This window comes from Eulemur rufifrons, chromosome 15, assembly GCF_041146395.1.
Source record: "Eulemur rufifrons isolate Redbay chromosome 15, OSU_ERuf_1, whole genome shotgun sequence".
Classification (NCBI taxonomy): Eukaryota; Metazoa; Chordata; class Mammalia; order Primates; family Lemuridae; genus Eulemur; species Eulemur rufifrons.
Genome location: NC_090997.1, coordinates 107,328,476 through 107,355,759, shown reverse-complemented (window position 1 = coordinate 107,355,759; position 27,284 = coordinate 107,328,476). Strand labels below are relative to the sequence as shown.

The 27,284-nt window shown below is 50.7% G+C and overlaps 1 protein-coding gene across 1 annotated transcript in view; it reads left to right on the top strand.

Moving 5' to 3' along the window:
- Positions 1-2,757: 2,757 nt before the first annotated feature.
- Positions 2,758-27,284, top strand: part of RPS6KA2 (ribosomal protein S6 kinase A2) — a 291,657-nt gene continuing 267,130 nt past the window's right edge. The window contains exons 1-2 of the mRNA XM_069487777.1: positions 2,758-2,820; positions 6,399-6,464. Coding sequence (XP_069343878.1) covers positions 2,758-2,820; positions 6,399-6,464 — 129 coding nt within the window. The remainder of the gene's footprint in view (positions 2,821-6,398; positions 6,465-27,284) is intronic.

Here is a 27,284-nt window from a genome sequence, read left to right as displayed (position 1 = left end):
ACATCTTTATTCTGACATATCTCGTTTCTTTGGTTCTTTATTTGAATCATTATCCTCTTAGGTATTTAGACGTAACCATTATTTCCTTTCAGAAAAATTATTCCTTTTTCTCCAATCGTTTATCTCTTTAAATGCAAGCTTTATATGTGGGGCTAATATTTTCCTGGGTCTGTCCCTCTTTTTGGAAATTTCTATTTTATTTGTTGGCTTCCCAGGTGGTCTTTCAGGCCCCTGCCCACCTGGGCAGAGTTCTTGGACAGAGCAGGGCGCTGCATCTGGCAGGGAGCCTCACGGACGCTCACAAAAGTAATGGAAAGATAATTCACGGGGTGGTTGTTTGCTCTGGGATAATCTCTCAGGTGTGTTAAAAGGCCGAGATGCAGAGTGATAAGTGTGGAAATTCAAACCCAGGGCCCCTGGGTGTCCACTGTCTCTCCTCGCTGCCCTGTGTCACTCGTAAGATGCCTGAATCCCGTCCAGTCTGTTTGTTGGCGTCCCACTTGCAGAGTTAAAAAAGCGTCGTCCTGCTCAACCGTGAGCTGTGCTTCCAGCAGTCCCTGAGACACCCCTCACCAGATCAGCCCTCTGGGGTCGGGCAGTGGCTTGGGGGGCCCAGGCCTCCCGGGCTTGGCGTCCCCATAGGGTTCCTCCCCCGTGTTCCTTCCTCCAGTAGGAGGACCAGGATTCCCTCAGTCTGTCCTGTATCCGAGCACCTGCGGAAAATTCCAGAAGTCAGGGGTCCTGTACACACACAGCAAATCCTGTTTCACTGCTTTCCCCACTGCCCGTGGGAGCTCCATGTTTTCAATCCGTCGCATTCAAGATTCTTGTCATCTCCTCAACACTATATTTCATGAGTGATTTCCCTGGCTTTGTGACAGGACAACCGTTTCCTTTTGCCTGTTACCGCCCTGTGACCTTTCGCAGTTTGCTGAAAATCACCTCATTATGGTTTCCGCGCTGGAAGCCTTCGCTTTGCTCTGAACCAGGGAATGTCCAATTTGAAAACGAGCAATATTGCTATTATTTTTATTCCGAATGGAACTAATGTGAAAGGTTCTTACTGGCCTCAGATTTTGTAGAAAGATAAAGTGACTATTGTAAATGAACACTAAGGGCTGAACCCCTCTGTTAGCTTTGAACCGTGTTATGCTATGAAATACCAAGTATCTGGGACTTCATTTTTCCTAAGGAACTGGATTGCTTAGTGATTTTATAAACACGAAAAAGACAAAGAGACATAATTTGTAGAAACATATAGCCATTTTTGGGGTATTTTGCTCAAAGATAAAGGAATTTGCTCTAGAAATAAATACATTTACTCCTGAAGCAACATTACATTATATTTGAATTTAATTTCTTTAGTTTTTTAAATTGAACTATTTCCCAAAAGAGGGAACTGAAATGCTTTTGGATCCGCACTTGGAAGTTGGGAGAGATGAATGTGTTTTCACTTGCAATCGCCTTTCATCCCAGGACAGACGTGCAGTAGGGAGGGAGACAAAAGAGAGCCCCCCGCCCCCGCCGCCTAAAAAAAAGGAAATAAAGGAGGCGCATTTCCCCCAGAAAATGGTGCTCATTAGAGCTTCCTCTTCTAGGAAACTGATCTCGGCTCGAGCCAGGCTCAGGAGGGCTTCACCCGCTCTGCCCCCGGCTGTGTCTTTGGCGCGTCCTTCTTCCAGGACTTTCCCATCCGTGCAATGGGACTGTCATGGCCACAGTGGAGGGGACGTTGAAGGAGACAAGGTGCATGATGTGTGGTGTTTGAATACTTCTCCCCCAATAAATCCCCGTCCTGACCTCAGCAGGGGTTCACGTTCAAAGAGCCCACTTTGATTCCATTCTCTTACCTACCGAGGACGAGGATGCTGCTGCCACAGTGCCTGCCCTGGGGCCAGAGCTGTGTCTCCTGCTCTGGGCAGGAGCAGCAGGTGCCTGGCCGCCTGGGCCCCTCCCGCCTCCAGCGTGTTGACGTCCCCTGTCTCCCCCGTGTTGTCCCAGCGCTTGGGCTTGGCGGGGGCAGCTGCTTTGCCGCTCTGTCAGCAGCAATTCCACGATGTAGGATGTAGGAGCCTCTGAAATATTAATGCAGAAACAGCACCTGGCTTCTTGCCTTGTCCCCTAGTGTTCCGGTGGCTCAAGGTGGCGTGTGCGGTCTCAGAGGAGGGGCTGGCAGAGCAGGGGAGGGGGAGTGGGGGAGTGGGTGTGCGGGGGAGGGGAAGGGGGCAGAACCTGGGCACAGCCCCCTCCCTCTCTCCCCTCTTCCCCAGCCCTTGGTTGCTATGCAGTTTCTATGGCAGCAGCATCCTCAGACTCAACTTTCACCCCTCATTTAGAGCCAATTAAGGTAAAATAGTGGAGGGGGGCAGGGCAGAGAGTGGCAATGGCAGGGAGGGGGAGAGGCAGGAAATCCAATTCGCTGCTTCACTTGCCGCGTTGACTCTGCCAAAGTCGCAGGGAGATTCTCAAGCTGCAGCTGCCTCCTCCCTCCCTCTCCCAGCCCAGAGCGGCAGCAGCTCCTCAGAGCCCGGTCGCAGGGACGGGACCCACTGGGCCACCGCACCGAGGCCCCAGCTTCCTCCCAGCCCAGGCCAGTGCCCACCGCCATCCTCCCCCTCCTCTGCCTCTCTGAAGCCTCTGCCAGCCTGCGCCTCCGGCGTCTGACAGTCTGTCTGCGGCTCCCTCACTGCCTGGGGCCTCTGTTGTTTTCTTTCTTACTATCAACACTTGATCCGAGGAAAAGGAAAGTTTTAAAAAATGCCGATTGCACAGCTGCTGGAACTATGGAAGAAGATAGAGGTGGAGCCTATGGAGATAGAGGTGAGTACGGCAAGGAGTGTACCTGCCTCAGTAGCCTGAGAACCCTCACTCCGGGCAACGGGCTGCTCGCCCGGTATTCATGTGTGCACTCGTGTTTACTGAGCGACTGTTGTGCGGCACAGACGTGCATATTCAGTACGTGTGGATGGGCACATACGTGCATATATAAGCATTATTTACTTACGACATTGTGTGTGGTGTAAAGACATAAACGTCAGTGAATGGAAGACACAAATTGTTGCTCCTAAGCCGAACTTCAGGATACTTCTTAAAGCATGTGTATATCTTCAACTATTCACATGTTTTCAAACTAATCTGCATTGGTTTGGTTTTCCTTCAACAAGTGGCTTTAAATTATAAGACCTCCATTGGCCGCAGGGAAGGACCAAAGCAGGAGACAAAATTAATGATGAATTCTTTAGTAAGGAACAGAGGCATAAAGATAATGCAATCCTGAAAGGATGGGTGCTAGATAAAGAGGTGTGATTTAAGCTAAAGAGAAAAGATAATGAAATGAAGGTGCCACTGGCCCATCCCCAGGGCTGGCTCCAGTGCAGACGCTGCTGATGTTATGTGGCTGCCTGCTTCCCCAGGGACTCGGAAACCTCGGTTCCGAGGAATTTGAGTTTCTCCATTTGAATTATAGATTGTCAACATTCATGTTTTCTAAAAAAGAAAGTTCCCCAAAGTTATCAACAGCTACTAAATTATTAGATATTCCTGTTCTGTGTTCATAGCAACTCAAATTGCATTTCAACATGGCTCATTTTAGTATCGTATTAAATCTTCGCAAAATCCAAGCTTTGATTTTTGCCTCATTCCCTACTCCCTACCTCATATCTATAAATTCAATGCTATTTTAAATTTTATTTATTTTTACAAATACATAGTATGTATTGAGACATTCACATAACATAATTTTAAACTGAATGAGAGAGTCTGTTTGAGAGGAGAATTTACTTAATGTGTCACACTGCCTCGTTTTCTTGGCAGCCAAACTAACTGAAACGTGGACGTATGTGCTGGTGTTTACTAGAGGCTGGGGGCGCAGCACAGACAGGTGTCAAGCCCAGGTCTGGGGGGACGGCCTGCGTGGCTGCCTGTGGGAAGTCCCTGCGGTGGGAGAGAGACAGCAGGTGCCCTATTGCCGCTGACGGTTCTGTCTGTACACACGGCTGCTCTCCACGCCGAGGACGAGGCCTCAGAAGGGGCCATTCACGTTCCGGGATTGCCAATTCAAGTCTTTTTTTTTTTTTTCTTTTGAGAGAAATTTGATTTTCCTAAAAGTTGAATTAGTGAATGAACACATGATTAAGCCAGAGGTTCTTTCCTTATCTGCCGGTGCTGTCTGAAGCTCACGTGTCGTCTTCAGCACGCGTGTCTTGCCGAGCTGCGAGGCCCTCGGGAAGGACGGGGGCAGCCAGGGAGGGGCCTGCAGGGTCCCGGGTCTGGGCCTCACTCTGCTACCAGTGACAGAAGCTCTGGGGAGCACCTTGTATTTCAAATATTTCTCAAATTAATCAAAAATGGACCAGCAACGAGTAGATTCGTATTATCTAAAAAAATATGCCAGGACCCTAGAAAGCGCTTGCAAACTGAGAGAACGTGAAGCGGAGCCGACTGACCCTGAACTTGCCGCCCGGGGAGGGGCGGATGCCAACAGTTCTCGTGCTCGATCTGATCTGCATGTGACAGACAAGGAAAACTGAATAAATTAAATAGCCCCCGAAGCAAAAGGAATTTCCTTTGGGCTTCCTGGGTGAATTCTGTGGAGTGCATACATTTAAGACCAAATATTAAATTCCATTTATTTGGGACCCAGAAAACCCAAGTTCTTCCCACAGAAAGATTAAAGCTTAAATATTGACCCTGAGGTATTTCAAGTTCCTGAGGAAACTTCCAGATTCACACAAATGTGAAGTCTGTGTGTCACAGAAGGCAGAGGCTAGAGGGACTCTCCAGTTCTGTCCGTGTTCTGTGTCGTGTGGTTGTTGGGTGTGACAATAGCCCATGTCGAGAACCGGGCCAAGATAGGGGTGCCTGGGCCTGGCCTTGAACCCTAACTTAAACCATCTACCCTCTGTGGAGAGCGCGGGGCTTTGCTCACAGGAGCATCTGCCGTGAGGTTCCAGTGCTGTGGGTATTTGCTTTCACGCAGATTTAACGTGGCCCACTGCTGGGCTTCCCGGGACTGGAAACCAGCACTCCTGGGTCTCGGTTTCCCCAGCCAGCTTCGCGGGTTGCTTCCTCTCCGGAACTGAGCTCAGCTGGGCCCGAGGTCCGTGGTGCTGAGAACACTGTGTATCTTTCATAAGATCTTATGCACTTCAGCACGCAGAGCAGGGAGAGCCATTAGACTGTCCAGGGAACGTCTTTACGGTTGCAGAATCGTTCTGGGATATTTTAGGCAGTATAATTTGCCCGTGAGTGGGTATGTTGACAAGGAAACGTGCTAATTAGAAGCTGGGACCTCCAGAAAACCCCTGCAGGATCCAGCATGAAAAGGAAGGATGCAGTCTTTCAGGAATCATGTTTTAGCACGTTCAACGCCCGTCTCAAACGCAGGACTTTTCGATCGTTGCTTTCCGCGGGGTACAGCAGCCCGGCCGTGCTCTGGGGCAAGGTGAGAAATAGGCGGGAAGACGGGTGAGGCACGTCGGTCCTGCCCCAGCCCGCGGGCCCAGCTCGCCATTGGCTGGGGCGTGTTTGGAGGAGCAGGCAGGGTCTCTCTGGGAACCACGATGCGCTGCAGAAGGGGAAACAGCCCAGACCACACACGAGTCCCGAAGATGCGAACTCGAGCCGCGACGACATTGTTAGGTTGGAGGATGAAACTGGGAATGGTGATAATGACAGCAGCTTGCTTTGCGTGTCTGCTGCGTGACATCCGTGCTGACGGCCACGCGCGCGCTACTCCACTGAATCCTCCCCACGTCTCTAGGCAGTAGGGACTGTTATGTCCTTGATTGTACATTGGGGGAAACCGAGGCCCGGGTGAGACAATTAGCCCCTGTCACTCAGTAGTGGGCAGAGACCCAGCTCCAGCCCCTGCTGTGGAAACTGCGACACAGATGCACTTTCTGTATGTTCTGTGGGCCGGACCTTTACCCTCTCTGGGATCTCGTTCTCCTGGCTTTAATCCTAAACTGAGACCTTGTTCCGCCCAAATGGGGTGGTCACAGTGCCTTTTCCCTCACTCGGTGCTTCCAGCTTCACCACGTGAGTCTTTCAGCTTCGCGTAAACCCACCTCCCTCCACCTCGCTGGTCAGGCTGCGTGAATCACCGGTTCGTTCTCTTGTGCTGTGAGTTACACCCACGGTATGGATTTGGTGACTTGTGACTTTGGATATGAACACTCGGTGCCTTGTTTACCACCTGCTGTATACAGGCACCTCTCTGGCAGGAGGCATCCTATGGTTACCAGGAAATGCAGGCGGGAAGGGACCGGGACGCAGCCCTGTTTCCTGCTGGACTAACATGGAGTTTTAGCCCGGTCTTCTCTGTGAGGACGTGTGGTCTGAGGCCACCCACGAAGCATTCGGTGCTAACTGTGTGCAACTTGTGTCTTTGTTGTCAGGTCGCTGAGGAGGATGTTAACCTGGACACGGAGCCCGGCGCAGAAGACACTGCGGAAGAAGAAACTGTATGTGCTTTATTACACCCTGATTATTGGGGAGACTGGGCTGGAAGGTGGAGTGGGGAGGGCGGGATGGACGTTTGAAATTAATGGCCTGGGGGGTGGTTCTTTTAGTGAAATACATGTACATACACATGTGCACAAACACATATCACACACATGTATTGTGTGCATATTATGTTTGATAATGTCCCTCAAAAGGAACAGTTAGAACACGGGAAACTATAAGCCAAGGCAAAATGCGCAGCCTTCGGTACAGACTTCTGACGGGGGCTGGGCTGTTCTCGATCCAGGCAGATGTGAGGGACAGCGGCGGGTGCCAGGGACGACAGCGGGGTCCTCTCCTAGAGGTTGTGCTCGGCAGCCTCTGAACATGTCTCATGATGAGTTAAGCAGCCGGGGAGAAGTGGCCCCGTCTGAGGAAGTGGCGTTTCCGGCAGGCGCGAGGGAAGATGCAGGCCTGGGTGGCGGGAGGCCCGTGGGAAGGGGTGCGAGAGGCCCGTGGGAAGGGGTGCGGGAGGCCCGTGGGAAGGGGTGCGGGAGGCCCGTGGGAAGGGGTGCGGGAGGCCCGTGGGAAGGGGTGCGAGGCCGACCTGGAGGGAGAGCCAGGTGTCGCCTACAGGGTCGGATCCGGGAAGGAGGCAAGCGCTCGCTGGCCCTGACTGCAAGTGTTGCTGCTTTCGTGCTGTGTAAGAGCGTGCTCCTGACCTGGGCAACAGAAAACCGGCTATGACTTTGATAAAGTGAGAATATTCCAGCAACACTGCTGTCACGGGCCAGGTTTCGGTAACAAAGAGTGACGTATGAGGGAGATGCTGGGCGTGGAAGCTCAGTTAGAAAGTGGGATTGAGGGATTCCAGCTACGCGGCTGCGTTTCTGACACTGACACAGGGAATTTTGCAGAGGCGGCTGGAGCCCGGGAGCCTGACTTGTCCATTTGCAGGACTCAGCAACCCGAGCCTCGGCCGTGCGCCACGGGAACCGTAATGGTCATAAACTTGCAACTCTGCTGACTTTTAAAACAGCTGGGAGATGTCACAGACTGAGAGGGCTGAATCGATGAACATTTCTGGTCTTATAAAATGCTCAGGTGCTGAAAACTGCATTTCACCACCATCCCAACCTGTGCACACCGATACAAAACGCAAGCCAATGCCGCTGGCTTGGATGATGTCACGTGCTGGCTAAATAAGGAAGCGTGGCCTTAGGCTGTCTCCCCTGCAGCCGGCCCTGCACCTGGTTGCCTGCTGTTGTTGCCGCTGCGGGGTCTGCAGTGTGCTCTCTCCCTGGTTCTGTGGGGGTCTTGCTGGTTCTCCAACAAAACATTCAGCTGGGCCTCATACCTCGCATTCTGGGGCTGGGGGGGCGGAGTTGTGCTGTTTTTGCCACTCCCACAGAGGTCAAAGGGTAAAGGGATGTGTGACTCGGTGACTTTCTTGAAAAGATGGACATTGGGTTTGATACCTGCAAGGTAGCAGTAGGGGAAGCAGGAAGGAGTGGCCTCCACGCCAACGCACAGGCCGGGGGCTCGGAGAAGCAAGTCCTGGCTGTCGTTGGCAGCAGCACCTTGCCAGGCACCTGCAGGAACTCTGGTTTCCAGGCAACTGCAGTGTGTTTCCTGCAGGCAGATCAAGTTAGCAGCTGGCTCCAGGAGCACTAAGACAATGTAGGTGCTGTAAAGTGTCGGTTCTCTTAGGCCCAAACTGAGCAGCAAGGTGTGACACGGTGTCCTGGTCCACTCGGGCTGATATGACAGAATGCCAGATGGGGCAGCTCATAAACAACAGAAATCTACTTCTCCCAGTTCTGGAGCCTTGGAAGTTCAAGGTCAAGGTGCTGACAGATTTGGTGTCTGGTGAGGGCCTGTTTCCCAGTCCCTGAACGTCCGCCTTCTCTCTGTGTCCCTGCAAGGTGGAAGGGGTGGGGGAGCTCCCTGAGGTCCCTTTCACAAGGGCCCTAGTCCCATTAATGAGGCTCCACCCTCACAACCTAATCACCCCCAAAGGCCCTGCCTTCTTGGTGGGTAGGATTTCAACATACCAGTTTTGGGGGGATGCAAACATTCAGACCACAGCACATGATATGCCCAAAAGTACCCAGGCAACTAACAGAGAATGCTTCAATTCCTTAACAACGTTTATCTTCTAAGGCTGCCTGGTTTCAGGTTGCCTTATCCTCAACATTTTGATGGAAAACGAAATGTGAATCTATTACAGGAAGGCAATAAAAACAGCTGACCTCGTTAAAAGTTATTTTTGATAATGCAATATGCGATACAGCAGATTATTAGTATTTCCCGATGTTTACCATGTCTGGATGATAGAAAAGCAGTGTCTTCAGTTCTTGATAAATGAAAGAAGAGTTCCAAACAAAGCTTAGGAGTGTTTGCAGGACCATAATACTGATATTTAGATACATTTGTAGTGTGCAGGGGAATAATACAAGATACTGGAGAAAATCACCTGTTTACTTGATGTTTCTGATAGATGATGTTGGAAATTCGACACACAATTTTTCAGCCTAGCTGCAGATGAATGCCATTCAGGTATTCTATGCTGTTGGCTGATTTTTGCCCGAGATAAGCTTTTCTTCGTGCGTCCTCCGTGGCCTTCAGCGTGGCGATGAGCAGGGGCTTCTATAAGAAGGATTTGTGGCTCAAAGCGGGAATTCCGTGGCAACTGAACTGAGTGGACAAGGTTCTGCCAGACTGGACAGTATGATAATTAGAAAGTCACCTTACTTAGGAAAAAAAAAGCATTCAAAACAACAATGGTTTTCTCATTCATTTATTCAGTCAAGAATATTTATTGATAACAAGTGCGCCAAACCTCATGCTCAACGCTGAATACTAAAAAGGTGAGTGAGGCTTGTCTATAAGAGTCTAAGAAGGGATCTTGTAATTACTCCACCTTGCAATTACTTTAATCGATATGGATATTTCATGGAATTTTCTTCTTACAAATGTTTTAAAGTATAGAACACACGTGGGATATATTTAGCACGAGTTTCTCCACGTGCGATTCTTCCCCAGTTGCGTCTCGCTGGCGTCCTGGTTCTGTCCAACTTCTATAAAAAAGGGCTCCGTGAAGGCCCAGCGTGCAGATGGGACGTGAGACAGAGTCTGCTCTTGCGCTTGAGCGCTGACGAGATGTGCCTTTTCCTCGCCGTTGCCCGGGAAACGCTTCCTCTCCCAGGAAGTCAGCGTGGACGCGGGGTGGGGGTCGTGTTGTAGAGTCACAGGACGCGGACTCTGAGCCTAGGTTCTCGGGACACCTCAGAGGCAGGCATCCTTCACAGCAACCGCAAACTTCAGCAGACGCCACCAGGAAATGCTTCTGTAAGTGATTGTTCGAGGGCTCGGTATAGACTTCATAGTCACGGGGGAAAAATCTACAAGAATAATGTGTTTTGCGAACACCCGAGGTGCCTGCTCCGTGGCTTTGCGAGCCTCCTGCTTCCTGCTCTCCTTTCGCAGGTGGGTGCAAGAAGCAGGTGGGTGCTGGGGAGTTGGAACACCTGGAGGTTTAGAGCGTTTAAAGTGGAAGGCAGAGAGCCAATGTGCGGCTCGCCCAGGTGCTGCCCCGCAGGGTTACCTGAGTGAATTTTTCGTGGGTCCGGAGGTGACCAGCTGCCTCGCTGTCTGGGAACCCCACTTGGACACTGTGCCAAGAGAACTGGTGAGACTTGCACTGCCACACGAGCGCCCGGTTAGTCACCTGTGCAGGGAGGGAGGTAACGGTCAGCCAGTGCAGGGGGGTGGCAGGAAGGGACGGGGACATGGTGGCCAGGGAGTCAGGGGACCCAGGTGCAATGCGCGGGGCCAGGAGGCGGCCGGACCTGCCGGTTCCCACCACAGGGGCTGCGTCTCCGGACCGCCAGGCTCGCGAGACTCCCGGCCTCTGTGCTGTTTGGTCGTCTTTGGTCTCTGTGTTCTTAGACACAAAGGTGACCTTAGGTGAGTTTTCATCTCACACAGCAACCTGTGAAGCATGTTAGAATTTGTTGTATGTATTTTTTAAAGTGCTTGGATTTCACGGTCATGTTTATTACTAACGGTAGAGACCATTTTCTTATCTGGTCAACTTTAGGAAACCAGCTCCGGAGACGCTGGCGAGTGTGCATTTCCTTGTGACTACAGGGTATTTCCCACGTCCCTCAAATCTCACTATTTCAATAGCAGAACAGAAAGTATCTGCGTGTGTGTGTGTGTGTGTGTGTGTGTGTTGGGGGTGGCACTTCCTGTTGCCAGCCGTCACTTGGCAGGAGAGCGCTACCGGGGACGCTGGGCTTTTGCTGGGGCTCCGGATGCCAGACGACAGTCTCACGACAATCTCTGCGAGGGGGGGAGGGTGCTGAAGAAGCGGCACGTGGGCAGCTCATCGCTGAGCTCCTGAGCCCTGTCGGTGTGGCCTCCTGCCGTGACCAGCTCTCGGCTGCCCTGGGCGGCTGCAGCCTGGCCTGCTTGCTGGCTCCTCTTGCTCGGGGAGAGGCACAGGGACAGGCTGGGGACACCTGCGGAAACCGACAGGTGCCTGAAGGACCAGCCCGAGAGCACTAGCTGCCCCTCTGGACCTGCACGGCGGCAGCGGGCACTACCCAGGCCAGGCCGAGCCACCTGTGCAGAGTCGCCTGTGGATAACCCCACAGCCCCTCTCCTGTCTCTGGAATCCAGACGTTGTTCCCCTTATGGAAGGAAGGAAGGAAGGAAGGGAGGGAGGGAGGGAGGGAGGAAGACAACCTAAACTGCTTTGCATAGAACTGAGACAAGATGAATAATGAGGCCTAGGAACTAATAAAGCAATTAGCAGCAAGGCAATTACAGTTTAAAAGAGATAGTTAATAGTTTTGAAAGAAGATTGATAAACAATCTTCCAAGCCCTGCTTGTTACCTCTTATGAATCTGTCTTTTAAAACATCTCTTACGTCTCTAAAAGCTGGTGTTACATAAGTCACAGACACGATGTCACTCCACGTGCATTTGTTTCTTATTGCTTTTCTGTCCAGCAGACAAAATCACTTTAATCCTTACACAAATTCTAGAAAAGGGTGGCGTGAACATACTGCCTGGAGAAAGGGTGGCGTGACCAACCCATCTGTGTTTAGCCGCACTGTGGGGTGGGCGGCAATAGCACCGGCTCCGTGAGACATGAGCATTTATTGAGGCAGAAATGAAGGAAATGTATGATCTTGTGAAGAAAATTGGTGCAGCACAGCATGTGACGCATCAGTGGGAATTATTTGCAAAACTCCAAAAGACAAGCAGTCTGGCTCTTGTCACCTGTGGACATCTGCCCTTTTGGTCATTCCTGTCCCGCTCGAGTGTTGCCATGCGTCACTCGGGGACAGGCGAGCACGGTTGACACCTTTGCAGGTTTCTCAGACCGTCGTTTCTCTGCTTCGGAGAGGGAGTCAGCAGGTGCAGCTTCCCGGAGGGCTTTCCTCGGTTAGCGTGAACGTGAACATGCTCTAGAGCCGTGGGCGCCAGTCGGAGGTCACCTGCAGTGACCCCAGAGCACAGTCAGGAAGCAGCGTCGCCGGCAAGTGGCCGAGCGGAGTGGAGCGTCGCCTGGTCATCGTGTAGGCTGGGGGGTGAGCGCCAGCACGGCGCCCACTCGGTTTCGCTGCAGCCCGCTGGGGGCAGAGCAGTCGCCGCCCCTGCGACCCTGTGGTCTTATGGGTGGTCTCACAGAGGAAGCACCGGCTCTCCAGGGGAAATTGTTCTCCCCCTGTCACAGCCAAGCGTCACCTTCTGTGTTGACATTGTTGCTAAATCATGAAGCAACGGGCTGGGTCACAGCTGCATCTTTCCCGTGCTCCAGTGGGCAGAGCAGCAGGTCAGAGAAAGCCTTGGCGTCAAGTCTGGGGCATCCTTAAGGCCTCCCGTGCTCGAGCCCATGAGGAATGCGGGCGCGGCCGTCCTCCTGCCTGCACGGGAGAGCTCGCTGGACTGAGAGCCCCTTCCTGTTACTGCCCCGCTGGTCTCCGTCACCTCGCAGCCCACCTTACCCTGGTGGCGGGTGGGAGGTCTGTCCTTTTCCTTCCATGTTTTAGGTGGTGGAATTAAAGCATCAAAGATGATGTAATTTGTTTAGTGTAGCAGAGAACCAACCAACAAGGGAATTTCAAACAAGACTTTTCCATAGACATATTTTCTCTTGCTGGAATCATCCATTTCCTCCAGGGTACCTAGCACTGGGGGCAGATTTTGGCTGATGGAGCCAGGGCGTGGGTGAAACCCTGCGGCTCAGTCCTTCCTTCTGCTCAGGCCTCGGCACGAGCTACGGCCACCCCTGCTAGCGCAGACGGCCGTCCCTGCCTGCCCGCACCCGGGACAGCCACCTCCAGAAGGCGCCGGAGCCCTGGAAGCTGCTGGGCTTGCAGGGGAGCCGCCCTCTCGGAGCCGAGCTGTCCTGGGCGAAGGTCTGGGGGCTCAGTTCTGTGTCCCCTCGGCCCCACGTCAGCACACTGAGATTCTTTCCCCTTCTCTCTTTTCAAAACTTTCTCTCCTCTCTTCAAATTGGAAAAATACAAAAGTAATTTTCTATGTGCTCATAAAAATCCCAGGGAGCTTTAGCTGGAGATGCTTTTAGAAATCATACCCCTAAATTCTCTGGCTGATCTCTCTATCATAGGAGGGATATGTTACTGAATTATGAGAATTACAAAAGTTCCTTATATTCTATTAATCCCAAATGGATTATTTAAATAAATTTGGTAAGGAAATATATAGATACATATATATATACACACACACATATATATATATTTTGATTGAGTAGATTTTCCTCCATAGCTGATGCTGTGAGTGTTTGGGGAAGGGGCAGGGTGTCAGTTAGAAAATCGTACAGCTTTTCATCCTGCAGATATTTTGAAGTAATAACAAGGAAAACAAAACCGAAAAAGCGCCCTCGTAACGTGCATGCAGCTGAGAGCTGGGTGTGGAGACAGCCTTTGCAGTTGTTATGTGAGTCATAGAATTCTCTGCGGAATCATTAAAGCATATTTTTGCAGGATGTAGTACCAAAACAGCCCTCGGCGCCAAGTGCGCGTTGTGTAACCGAACAGCGCCGCGAAGGAAGTGCCTTGGCTCCGCTTCCCTCCCGTGGAACCTGCCGCGGGCACGTTCGTGACAGGCTAGAGCTCCCTTCCCCTGAACCCTGAGTGTCACCTTCTGTCTCACGTGGAACGAACGGAGCAAACTGTGTGTAACTTACAAGCAGAGAAGACAAAAGCTAAGGGTGCGAAGACTGTTTGAGGAAACGGTTCTGTGAACGTGTACTGAGCGTCTGTTTTAGGCCGGACGCCGTCTAGGCACATGGCACAGAAATATGAGTAGGCGTAGCTCCTGCCCTTTGGGAAATCACAAGCTATTTGAGGATTTAGTCACACGAATGCATATTTCTAAATTAACGGGGTAAGTATACCGAGAGGGTGATTTCTTGGTTTCCTTCCTACGATGACGGAAGGTCTCGTGTACCCACCGCACCACACAGGGCTGGTGGCTTTGGGCGCTCGGCTCTGACTGCACATGGGCTCAAGCCGCTGCATCCCTCCCGCTTCTCTCCGTTCTTCCAGCAAGTGCCTGCGAGCGATGGTTGTGCGGCCGGCACCGCGCTCGGCGCCAGCGGTGCAGTGACGAAGAAGGCCTGGAAGTTCTGCCGGCGAGGACCTTACACTTCAGCATTCTCACGAGTGAACAAGCGCTGAGGACACTCCATGCGGGGGAGGGGGTGGTGGGAGTGTCGCTGGCGGCCTCTCCACACACCAGCCCAGACACTGGGACCTGAAGGACCCGAAGACACCAACCAACCAAGTCCAACAGAGACCCGGGGCAGAGGGTCCCACACGGGTCAGCACGGCAGGCCCAGGGGCCCGGTGGCCTGTCGCAGGAGCAGCGCTCTGGCCCTGTGCCGGGGGTCTGGCGTGAGATGGGGGGGGAGGAGAGCGCAGGGTGCAGAGACCAGGGTAAGGGCTTGGATTTTACTCCAGTTTTTCTGAGAAGCCATTGGAAACTTCCAAGCAGGAAAGCGATGGGCCCTCATTTATGTTTTTTAAGGAAAGTCAGTCTGGTCGTTGGGCTAAGAAGCACAAGGTGTGTGGCGGAAGGTCCGATCCGGGAGACTGGGTGGGAGGCGGCAGGGTCGGGTGCTGGGCCCACAGGGGAGGTCTGAGGCCCTGTCAGGCACCGGAGCCTGCCTCTGACGGCCACCCTGGACGGGGCTCCAGCGCCCCTGTGACAAAGAGCCACGCCCAGGCTGCTCAGGCAGCAGAGATGCCAGCTCTCACCTTTCTGGAGCTGCAAGTCTAGACTCCGGAGTCGACAGGGTGGGCTCCTTCTATGACTCTTCGGGGGACTCTGCCCTGGGCCCCTCCCCTCACTTTGGCGCTTTGCCAGCAATCTTAGCACTTCCTGGTTCGTAGAAGTGTCTTTCCAATCTCTGCCTCCACCTGCACATGATGCTCTCCCGGGACACAGCGGCTTGTGTCTTCTCGTAACACCAGTTATGTAGCTCAGGGCCCACCCAGTGACATCCCCCTGTGTTACAGCTGCCACGACCCTATTTCCAAAGAAGGCCATATCCTGAGGTGCTGGGGTTTAGACTTCAGCCTCTCTTCTGGGGAGCATGACCCAACCCATAGCCAGTGCTATGCTTGGGGACGTCAGCTGCACTGGTGTCACGGGTCTGGCTCTCGGAGTCTCTGCCAGAGACCCTGCCTTTTAGGGCATGAGCTAAAATCCACGAATTGCACGCTGACCTGATTTTTACTGTGATTTCTGCTACCTCCAGCTGGAAGGTGTGCACAGGGCTTCCCTCTGCTGCACTCTGCCCGGGCACTTGTTTTTGCCCGGGAGGTGCCAGGTCACTCCCGAGACTTGTCCAGGCCACCAGAAGCACAGTGACCCTTAGGGAATACCTGGGGCCACCCCAAACTCTGGTCATGGGGGTGACCAATTAGGGACGAGGGAGCACTTTTGGGATGATTTTGCATCGGACCATCGTCCCCTCCCTACACAGGGCTCACCCTGGCCAGTTCCTGTCCCTTTAGAGGATGGTCATGGGGGTTGGCCTTATGCCACGTGGAAAGGAGGGAACGAAGCACAGGCCATGGCCCTGTGCCGTTAGACCTTTGTCACCGTTGCCTCGGCAGCGAAGCACCGACGGCGGGTCCCTTCCTGGTTCCGCCGGCACAGCCCCCGCACAGCCCCCGGTGCCTCTGGGAGAGCAGGTGTGGCACCTGCTCCACTGGGTCAGACGTGTGTCAGGGCCACCGTCTCAGACCCGCGTATTTGTGTTTTCCTCTGCAGTTAGCTTTTAATTCTTATGTTCTCACTTTGCCTTCCTATAACTTCAAAAACCCATACAGTATTCTGAGCTTGCTTGGCACCCACTCCCTCATCTTCGGCCTTTGGAAAGAGTTAACTGTTAACTCTGAGACCACCGTACCCAAGGGCCCTCTGAAGAGGAAGGCAGAGGGTCAGAGCTGGAGAGTGTGGGGTGACGGGAGCAGGGGCGGGTCACAGTGATGCCGTCGGGGGTGACGGGAGCAGGGGCGGGTCACAGTGATGCCGTCGGGGGTGACGGGAGCAGGGGCGGGTCACAGTGATGCCGTCGGGGGTGACGGGAGCAGGGGCGGGTCACAGTGATGCCGTCGGGGGTGACGGGAGCAGGGGCAAGTCACAGTGATGCCGTCGGGGGTGACGGGAGCCGGGGCGGGTCACAGTGATGCCGTCAGGGGGTGATGGAAGCAGGGACGGGTCACAGTGATGCCGTCAGGGGAGGGGCAGTGAGCGGAGGACTCAGTGCCTCTGGGGCAGGGGCAGCTACTTCGCCAGTACCGGTGACAAGCACGTGCTTAGGCTTCCTTTGCTTCTTCCGTAAAGAGGAAACTGGAGGGGCCTTCCGCCTTCTAACACGCGGGATATTCGGCTTTCTCTGACAATCTGAGGCTGTATGTTTCATGTTTAGTGATCAGTGAAGCTTCTGAGGATCAGAAAGCAACTAATTGGCCTTTTATTATAATAAAGAAGTGTTGTCACGTGAGAACTCGCAACAAGCAGTGCCACACGCCATCAGAGTACTGCCGGTGAAATGACGAGGAAATGGAAACATCGTACCTTTGTTTTCCTGGAGGGTTTTGGTGGCACCTTTGCAAACTAACTCCCAAAACCACTATTGGCCCGGCCCTGGGATGCGTGGGCACCAGGCAGAATTCCTGTTTTCCAGGCACAGGGGGGTCCCCGGGCAGCTCTGCCCGTGGGAGGGTGAGGAGGGAGGAGGCCATGGTGCTCCCTGTGGTGTAGACACTCACGTGGGGGTCTGGAAGTCTGTTTCTCTCTGCCGTGCGTGAGAACCACCGCAGACGTTGATAACACGGCAGATCCAGGTTAGCAGGTCTCAGCTAAGCCTGAGAGTCGACATTTCACACAGGCTTCCGTGGGTGCTCCGGGTCCCCGGGGTGTGCTTGGGCACCTACAGCGCAGAGCACCTCGGAGCAGAGGCAGGGGTGAGCCGTGCAGGAGAAGTCTGCCCTGGGAACAAAGCGGCGGTTTGTGGGGTCTCACCGAACAGCACCCACCATCGGCTTCCAAATTATTCCTTCCTCCACACAAGGGGCTTTATGGCATCTATTTTTTATGTTAGTACTAAGTTTATTGCTTGTGGGACAAATACCTTGCTATATATATGGATCATATTGGTTTTATTCAATGGTTGAACCCATTACCTATTGGAGAGGTAGATTTCTGTCCTTTTCTATTTTAATTATTTTTTTAAGAAAACAACAACACAAATTTATCACCTTACAGTTTTACAGAGCAGAAGTCCGAAATCGGTCTCACTGGGCTGATTGTGGACGCTCCAGGCGGGACGCCTGTCCTTGCCTTCTCCACAGTCCTGGACACCGGTGCTGCCTGCACTCCTGGGCTCGTGGCCCCCTCACGGCCCACACTCGGCCTCTTCTGCCCTCCCTGCCCTCCGCCGACGTCCTCTCTCCGCCGTGGTCCTCCTGCCCCCTCTCGGGCTACACTGACGTGGGTCTATTTTCACACTGGCAAACTGTTCTACTCAAAGTCCCTATTGTAAAATAAGGAGTCAACTTAATTTTACATTTAGAAAACAACGATAAATATAAAGTAGCTAGGCTCTCAGGTGGGGGTAGTTCCATTCCTCCACACTCCATCCTCTTTTTCTTTCCTATTGTATGACTAGTGTGCATCATTCACGTGTTTATCTGACAAACATTTCTTCAGGCTCTATCCTGAAAACGGCGGTTCAGAAGCCGTGACGAGTGACGTCCTCTGGCTTCAGGGTGGTGGCTGTGCCGCAGTGTGGAGTGCTTCGTGATGATTACAGCAAAGAACAGTGCTTTAAACGTAACCACCAAGTGACAGGAAAAAGCTCTAAAGGAGCAAGCGGAAGAACACCAGGACTCACGCTCAGGCGTCTCAGCAGGTGGTTGTGTGGGTTTCTTCTGGCTGCTGTAACAAATGCCCACAGACTTAGCAGCTTTACATAACAGAAATTACCACCTTCGAGTTCTGGAGGTCAGAGGTCCTATCCTAAACTCTGGGTGTAGGCAGGGCTGCACCCCACTTCCAGAGTCAGTTTTCCGCCTGTTCCAGGCTCTGGAGGGGCTCAGTCCTGACCTGTCCCCCAGTGGCGTCACTCTGCCTCCCTTGGAAAGGGCCCTTGGTCACACAAAACCCCCCTGGATGCCCAGGATTGTCTCCTACCACAAGCTCGTTAGTCACATCGGCAAAGTCCCTTTCGCCCGTCACAGCTCTCGCAGGTTCCGGGGTGGAGCACACGGAGGGCTCTGGGGCGAGACGCTGACCCCCACGGGGGTGCTGTCGGGGGACACCCGCTCTGCCCGCAGGACAACACGGCTGAAATGGACAATGGGGGCGGGACAGGATGGCTGCGTGTTGAAGAGACACAGCTGAGCCCTCACAGGGCATAAAAATACAGAGACAGGCGCGTGATAATCAAATGGAACACACGCTTCTTGGTTGGAGTCTGATTTGAAGAAACCAACTGTAAAATATATTTCTCTGGATTACTGGGAAATTTTGAATGTAGATTAAGCAACATTTTTGTTGATTTGGGGGGTTTTTGTTAACATTTTTTACTAAAGTATTTTTAGGTGAAATATTTAAACCATAAAACGTTTTCCTCCTAAATACTTCAATATGCCTCTCTCAAAAACAAGAACACTTTCCGACCCAAGCACAAAGCTGTTATCACTGACAGCCTGACACTTCCGTTCTTGTCTCCCCAAACCTCTAAGTCGGGAAGGTCAAAGTCACGTCACTTTATAAGTTAAAAGCTATCCACCCTTCTCTCATGGTATATTGCTTGAAAAAATCAATTGTAGCTACACTGCGCCCTGCTGGACGGGCATTGATTGCTGACGGTGCATTTTGGCAAACGCCGCGAGCTGGGACCACCCCACACGGGCTCCGGAGACTGAGGCGTTCGGCGCCCCCGATCCCCACGCAGGGCGTCCGGGCTGTGACCTGCGGTTTTTGCTGTGAGCGCTGCTCATGCACAAAGTCAACGTCCTCTGTGTGTAAGTCGCACAGAATGCAGGAGTAAAAACTAGCTCGTAAGCCACTTGTGACTTAGAAAAAACTCTGCTTCTTAATTTCCGTTTCTCGTGTGAAGGCTTCGTGTTAATCCGTGGGAAAAGGTACCTGGATGGGCTAAGCGACAGCTGACCAACCACAGCAGCGACAAACTGGCGTTCCGGTTCCGCTTCGGCCGTAGAAGCCATGGAACATGGGTAACAAGGGGACAGTCCGATAATCTTCAAAATCAGACTTTTTCTTGGAGCAGGAGCGAGCAGGGCCCCAGGTGCACTGCACCCTGAGGAGCCGTTACGAGGCAGTTTCACCCGTGACAGACGACACGGCAGACACGGCCACGCTCAGGGCGGGGACAGAGCACCGCGGAGTGGGTGTCGCTCACGCAGAGCCTGGAACCTGCGGCCCGACCGGGGGCGGGTGTGCGAGGAAGACCGGGCGGGGTCCCCGGGAGCCCCCGTGCCCCACACGCACAAGGAGCCCACCCAGCTCCCAGATTTTCTCTCACGCGATGCAAACGCTCGGCCACTGGGAGAGGGAGAAGGACGCTGCCTGTGGGGAGACGGTGACACTGAAGCCAGACGTGCTGGGACAGTCAGGACCCGCCCACCGCCTCCCCAGCTGTAAGCCCCGGGCTGAGCAGAGGCAGCGGCGCCCACCGCTGGTCCAGGGAAAGCGAGCGGAGCTGCGGGGGAGGCAGGGGCAAAGCGCTTGTTGCCTGGGAGGACGGGAGGCCCCGGGGCCTCCCCTAAGACGCGCTGGACAGGAGGCCCCCAGGTCTCACCGCAAGCCTCACGGTAGAAACACCGACACCAGCCTTCCTGGGGGACGGGGCAGGCGAGGGTGTGCAGAGACGTGGCTGTGGCCAGGTGAGCAGCACCTGCTGCAAGCTGAGGGTGGGGCAGGGACACGGAAAAACTCCTGGCACCCCAAGTCCCATGGTAAGCACAACACGCCACCGGAGGAATCTGAGGACTCTGGTACCCTGACGGCAACTGTAACAACAATAAAACCCAAAGCCGGGTCAGCTACTGACTCTGTGACCTCAGCCCCCAGCTCTGAGGGACAGGCGTGGCCAGCCAGGTCTCTAACGTTCTTCTGCCACAACACCCAGCATCTGGTAGAAGATTATAAGACACATACTGAAACAATCAGACAAAAACTAAGCAAAAAAGCACAGCCCGTTGCCAAGACTGACCCAGACACAAGAACCAGAAGATAGGACTTTAAAATAATTATTATGGTAAAAGATCTAGTGGAAAAGTGAAAAATATGCATGACCAGATATTGAATTTCAGCAACAAGAGGAAAACTCTACAGATGAGTCAAATGGATGTGTTAGAAGCTTTTAATAGTGATGCCAGAGATGAGATATTCTTTAATGAGTTTATTAACAGATTGGACACAGCCGTGGACAAAATCAGAGAACTCAAAGGTAGATAAATAGAAAATATTTAAACTGTATAGTCTTATATTTATTAAAGACACTGAATTTGTGGTTAAAAGCTTTCCCACAGCAAAGCTTTCAAGACTAGTTGGATTCACTAGTGAATTGTAGGAAGTAAATGTAAACATTTAAGGAAGAAATAGCATCAATTCTACACAAATGTGTCCAGGAAACAGAAGTGGCCAGACCACCTCCCCACTCATTTTACGAAGCCAGAATCACCGTGATTCTAAAACCAGCCACAGAAATTACAAGGAAAACAAACAAACAAACAAAAAAAAAAAACAACAAAACTACAGGACAATGTCTCTTATGAACATATACTGAAAAAAACCTTAGGAAAATATTAGCAAGTTGAATCCAGCAATATATAAAAAGAATAATACATCATAACAAAGTAGAAATTATTCCAAGAGTGCAAATTTGGTTTAGCACTTGAAAATAAATTGATATAATTTACCATATTAACAGATTATAAAGAAAAAAAACATAATTGTCTCAATAGTTGCATAAAAATCACTTGACAAAAATCAAAATCCATTACTCAGAAAAATTCTCAAAACTCCGGATAAACAGGGATGTCCTCAACGTGATAAACCTGCAGCTAACAGCATACTTGATGGAGAAAGGCTGAATGCTTTTGCGTTAGGACTGGGAACCAGACAGCAGTGTCCACGTGCACCACTTCTATTCAACATTATGCTAAAAATTATTGGCACTGCAATAAAGTAAACATATACTTATATATAAATTATACAGATTGGAAAGGAAGAAAGAAAACGGCACTTATTTGCATACAACATGATTATTTACATAGGAGTTAACAAATTATCTACAAAAATATCTACTAAATCTAATGAGTTTAGCAAGGTTGCAGGAGACAAGGTAAAAATAAAAAAGTCAATTGTATTTATATAGGCAACAAAAATTAAAAATTGAAATTAAAATGACATGCAATAGTGTCCAAAATCATTAAACACCTAGGGATAAATCTTACAGTACATGTGCAAGGTTTGTATGCTGGACGTTGCAAAACGCTGCTGAGAGATTAAAGAAGACCTAACTTAATAAAGAAGGAAAGCCGAGGTCATGATCAGAAGACACAACATTGTTAAGGGGCTGATTTTCCAAACTGAATTTGGGGTTCAATTCAACACCAATCAAAATCTCTGCACTTTTTCTCATAGAATTTGACAAGCTGAGTCTTAAACTTATACGGACGTTCACAGGACACAGAATAGCCCAAACAACTTTGCAAAAGAAAAATAAAGTTGGAGAACTGACACTGTGTGTTTTAAGGTTATTCTAGAGACCAGTCATCGAGAGAGTATGGCACTGGCATGAAAGCAGACGTATCAGTCGATGGAATGAATAGAAAGAGACCGTCCTGTTTGTGGCCAATTGATTTTCACACAGATGCCAGGGTAGTTCAATGGGGGAAAGATCACCTTCTTAGCAAATGGTGTTGAGCAATTGGATATTTGTAATCAAAAAGACAAATCTTGATACTTGCATCATTTACAAAGGTAACTAGAAGGGGACCATTGACCTAAACATAAGAGCTAAAACAACAACACTGACAGAAGAAAACATAATGGGTTTAGTCAAAGTTTTCTTAGGTAGAACACAAAAAGCATGAACTGTAAAATGAAATAAGTAAACAGGACTTCATAGAAACTGAAGACTTCTGTCCTTGAAAAGACACCGTCAGAAAAATCAAAGGACTGGCCAGACTGGGAGAAAACATTTTCAAAACACACATGATAGAGGATTTCTATCCAGGTTACATAAAGAACTCTTACAACTGGAAAGTGAGTCAAACACCCAAGAAAAACAGGCAAAGGATTTGAACATTTTAACAAAAATATAAGAATGGCAAATGAGGACGTGAAAAGATGCTCCACATCATTAGTCATTTAGGAAATGCAAATTAAAACCACCATGAGATACTACCACATGCCTACTGGAGTAGCTGAAGGTAAAAGTCTGACAATGTCACATGCTCACAAAGATGTGCAGTAGCTGGAACTCTCCCCTTGGTGGGAATGCAGAATGACACAGCTACCGTGGACAAGGGTGGGCAGTGTCTAACCCAGGTACACACCCACGAATCCCAACAATTCCTCCCCTAGATGGTTAATCCAGAGAAATAAAAACCTTTGTCCATAAAGTACCTGCATGTGGACATTTACAGCAGCTTTGCTCATAATCGTAAAAAACGGACCTGCTGAAATGTCCATCAACTTGTGAACAGAGAAACAATTGCGTTATGCTTCTGCAGACCGGACACTTCCTAGCAATGAAGGGAGCAAACCAAGGCGCGTGCAGCAACACTCGCTCATCTCAAGAGCTTTAGGCTAAGTGAAGACCCCAAATACCACGTGCTGTCTATTCCACTTGTATATGTAGAGCAGTGGCTTCCAGGAAATGTGAGCTGCGGGAGGGAAGCATTTAGGGTGGGGGTGCTGTATCTGTGCCATACCTGGGTTGTCACGGTGTTAGATGACTGGATAAATTTGTCAACACTCATTGATCTGTGCAACCAAAGGAAGTGAATTGTCATGTAGGTGAATTATGCTTCAATAAATATTACTTGGAAAATATAAACTCTGGCAAGTTACAGTTTCAAACATGATATAATAAAGGAAAAATCCACGTTCAATCCTAAACCCCATTGCCGTGGACTCCATTAATACAGATGGTAGTTTAATCCTGGCTGTTCCCGTCACTTTGCTCTGTTGGTTAAGAATGGTCTCTCCAGGCAGATCACCCGGCTGTGAGTCTGTTTCACCACTTCCACCTTTTCTAAGCTTCTGTTTCATCCCCTGTGAGGATAGTGTTTGTGTCTACTCCATGGTTGTGAGGAGGAATGAGGTGACACCAGGCAAGTGCGTGGCCAACTGCCTGCGCATAGTAAGCACTCAGTAAACGTCTGCTGGTGGGATTATTTGCATCGTCACGGGAGACAAAGTTTGCTAAACATCTTCATTAGGTAAATTAAGTTGCTCTTACATAAGAGAGCAAGCTGTTTTCAAATAAATTGGCAAGAGCTACTTGCAATGAGACATTTTAATGTGAACACTATAAATAAAATTTGCTCTTTAAGGTATTGTGGATAAAGTTGGCTCAACAATTCTTTTCCAGCATTGAATTCCTTTAATTATGAGTGCTTGAGAGTAATCAAACTACAAGTAATAAAACTACTTTAAACATATTTCAATGGTTCATGATTGTTATTAATTCAGACTATTTCTTCAGTCAACTCAAGTTAATGACATTGAACATCAAAACCAAAAACGTAGTAGCAACTCCGTCAATTCTCCGGATCTTACACATCTTTTGACGTTTGAACTGTGGGACGCTGCAGAATTCCCAGCACGCTTCTCCAGAGACGGATTTAGAGAAATTTGTCTTCAAGCTGGAGTCAGTTTGTCTCCACATAAGTGGACCCAACACAGAGAAAACAGCAACCAGATCCCCACTCTGGGCTATCGCACTGCGGCACTGTGTTGTGTTTGTCCGTAGAGGCAGGTAATGACGCGGCAAGGGGAGTATTTCCTGGGGGTTCCACGCCCGGCCCTGGGGGCGTCAGGAGTGGACTCGCACTGGATGCAAATCCTTGCGGAGCCTCTGCTGTCTGTGTGCCTGAGTCCAGATGTGTCGCCAGCCTCCATCTCTGTCCCTGCCCCACTGGAGGACGCCGGGCACCACCTGCCACGTGCCCGTCTCACTTCCCCACACGTGCCCTTCTTCCCGTGTTCCGGGCTTGGCAAATCCCAGCACCACCAACCATCTTCTTCCTGCTTACTCTCTTGCCTTTCATCACTAAAGGTGTTTCCAAGTCTCTCTCGTGGCCAAGCTGGAAATCTGGTATACGTCTTATATTCTTCCTCGGTCACACCGTGCGGCCAATGAAAATTTCTGCCCCAGCAGGAAGGGTGAGATGTGGAGTCCAGGTGGAAGGGGGGTGGTTGGGAGAGGCTCTGCAGGTGTCCACTCTGACCACGGTCTCTGACCCACCCCCCACACTGGCGGCAGCCCTGGCCTGAAGCTGCTGGGGGCAGGTGGAGACTCAGCACCCCGTTTCCATCAGGAGATTTTTCCACGGGGTTTACTGGTTTACTCACTTTTCCCGCAACATGTTTCTGTAGTTAGCTGTAGCAAATTCTGTCAGGTATGCTTGGCTGAATGATCTCTCTTCTAACAGCATGTGGGCGTTTGCGTAGCTCTATATTTGTACCCAATCTCCATTCCAAGAGGACTTTGAGGCACCTTGTTAGAAACGCTCCCCACAGAATAGATTGAAACTAACAGCCAGATCAGGGTGACAGAACAATGAAGGCTGAGAGCACTACAGAAGATAGATATTCACCAGCCTAGTCCCACAGTTTGTTTTCACATTTTTATTGAAATAGTATATATTTAAGATGCACAGTGTAAGGTCTTGATATACACACACACGGTGAGCTGATCCCTGCAGTCAAGCGAATTAACGTTCCCATCTCTCCACGTAGCTACCTTTTTTTGGTGGTGAAAACACTGAAGATCTCTCTTAGCAAGTTTTCAGTATAAAACATGGTATTATTAACTATAGTCCCCATGTTGGACACTAGATCTTGTCACGCTGCATGGCACACAGAGAAAGGCCTCTCAAAGAACATGACATTTATCTGGGAACCCAGCACGGCGGTGGGCATACGCCTGCCATGGGAAACTCGTGCAATTTCAGGAGGATAAAGGAAAGCAAAGGTTTTTAAAGGGAACAATGAGAAGGATGGCGAAACTGTTCTGAAATAATTATCCTTGGCTACAAGGGTCAGTCACAGTGTGACACCAGCCCGAGGCTGGGCGGGCGCTTACAGGCAGATGTCTTTGCGGAAGTGTTCCTCGTGTGTGCGGCTGTGGCGGCCGTTGTGCAAGGCTGTGGGTTTGCAGAGTCTGTTTTGCTCTCAGGCCCAGAACCCTCTCTCCGTGGCCTTCCTGGGCTCTGTTTGTCAGGTTTTCGTGACATTACTGTTCCATTTTCATTCTAGCAACTTTCACAATCTCCAGAACTTACTCATCTGCAAAACTAAACCTTTGTACCCTTTGACCAACATCTCGCTGGGCACCCCAACCCCTGCCCCGGGTAACCCCCATTCTACTCTCGCTTCTATGTTAAAGGTGGGTCTAGAATTCGACTCTGAGCTCTCAAGACGTCGAAATAAAAGGAGAAGCATGGTTGGTTATATATGCGTAGCATCTACGCAGTAAAACACCAGAGCATCCCAGAAATGCAGCCTTTCCCAGCTATCCCGATGACTACTGATTCTTAGCACAGTGATCTGAGGTTGGTGTTTCCCATATGTGCCCATCAAGGCACTCTGAATTGTCTGGCAGCCAAGGCCCCATAATAAACATAGTATTGAATTTCCCGTACATCCCTCCGGCGATATCTGTAAATGTGATCTGACAATATGACGGCAAAACGGAGGTCAGTGAGAGTAGTTTCATGGGTCTCTAGGCAACACGGTACACGTTGGAGCCCTGTGGTAACTCTAACTTAATTCAGGGGCCAATTTTATAATTTGTAGAAAAGTGAATGGGTAGAGCATTTTTCTGGCAATCTTTAGTGAAAGTGATTTACCCAACTAAGCTTTTGTAAGAGCCAAATTGCCAAGTGTCCGCGTGCGGCAGGGTAGGGGACCCTTCGTTGAATTGTGCACGTATTACAGCGTTGCTATGGACAACGGGGACATCCCAGGACCCGGGCCTGACCTCTGAGTCCCACAGTGTTAGCAAAATTCTCGGGACATAAGAGGAACTTGACAAATGCTCTTTTGGTTGATTATATACAATGTAAGGTAACATTTTAAACATAACTGAGATGTTGAAATAGTAACCATGTATTTCTGCTTTTCCGCTTCCTCAGAACAAGCAGAAAGCCTCATGTCAATTTCTAGATTTAAAACATAAACTATATATTAACTTAGAGTTTGTTGGAAGAAAGAAGGGAAAAATATGGAAAAATATATTCTATGCTCTAGTTATTTCACCTGCTTAATAAAATTTGTATCAGTTTTCGTCAGTAAAACTTAAAATACCCACCAACCTAGAAAATTTGCCAAAAGAGAACATCTATTTATGTCCAAAGTGTTTTTTAATGACTCATTGTTGTAGTTGCCTTGATTCATTCTTCCAGACTAGGTTAATCCGGTTTTCTTTCTTTTTCACACACGACTGCTGGTGTGAAAGGTGGGACCACAGGGTGAGGCCAGAGGGGAGTCTGCTCTTTCCCGCCGGGGCCGTGTCACGCGTGCTGTGGTCGGGGTGTTTGTGTCCACCCAAAACTTACGTTGAAACGCTAACCCTCGGGGAGATGGCGTTAGCAGGTGGGGCCGCTGGGAGGTGACCGTGTCGTGAGCGGGGAGCCCTCAGGAGCGAGATCAGCCCCTTACAAAGGGGCCAAAGAGCTCCGGCCCCTTCCGCCCTTCGGGCTCCTCCGTTCACGGGAGGGTCCTTCCCGCTCTTGCTTGGAAGTGGATTCCTGACCATGAGAGCAGCTGGCGTGTTTGAAAGGGTTTTTAAGACCCTTTTTATTCATTTGTGGGAAAAGAGCACTCTGAGGTCACTGCCGTGTGGCGGAGGCTGAGGGGTCTTCACTCCCACGGGGGACACATGGGAGGGAGAAATGTGTTGGGCTGAGAGACTCACGGCCGGGGCTGCCCACCGGGGTTAGGGTTGGGGACGGGCGAGGACCTGGCTGGATGGAGCTGGGGGCGCTGGGGACGGCTGACGCACTGACGCTGTGGCTGCT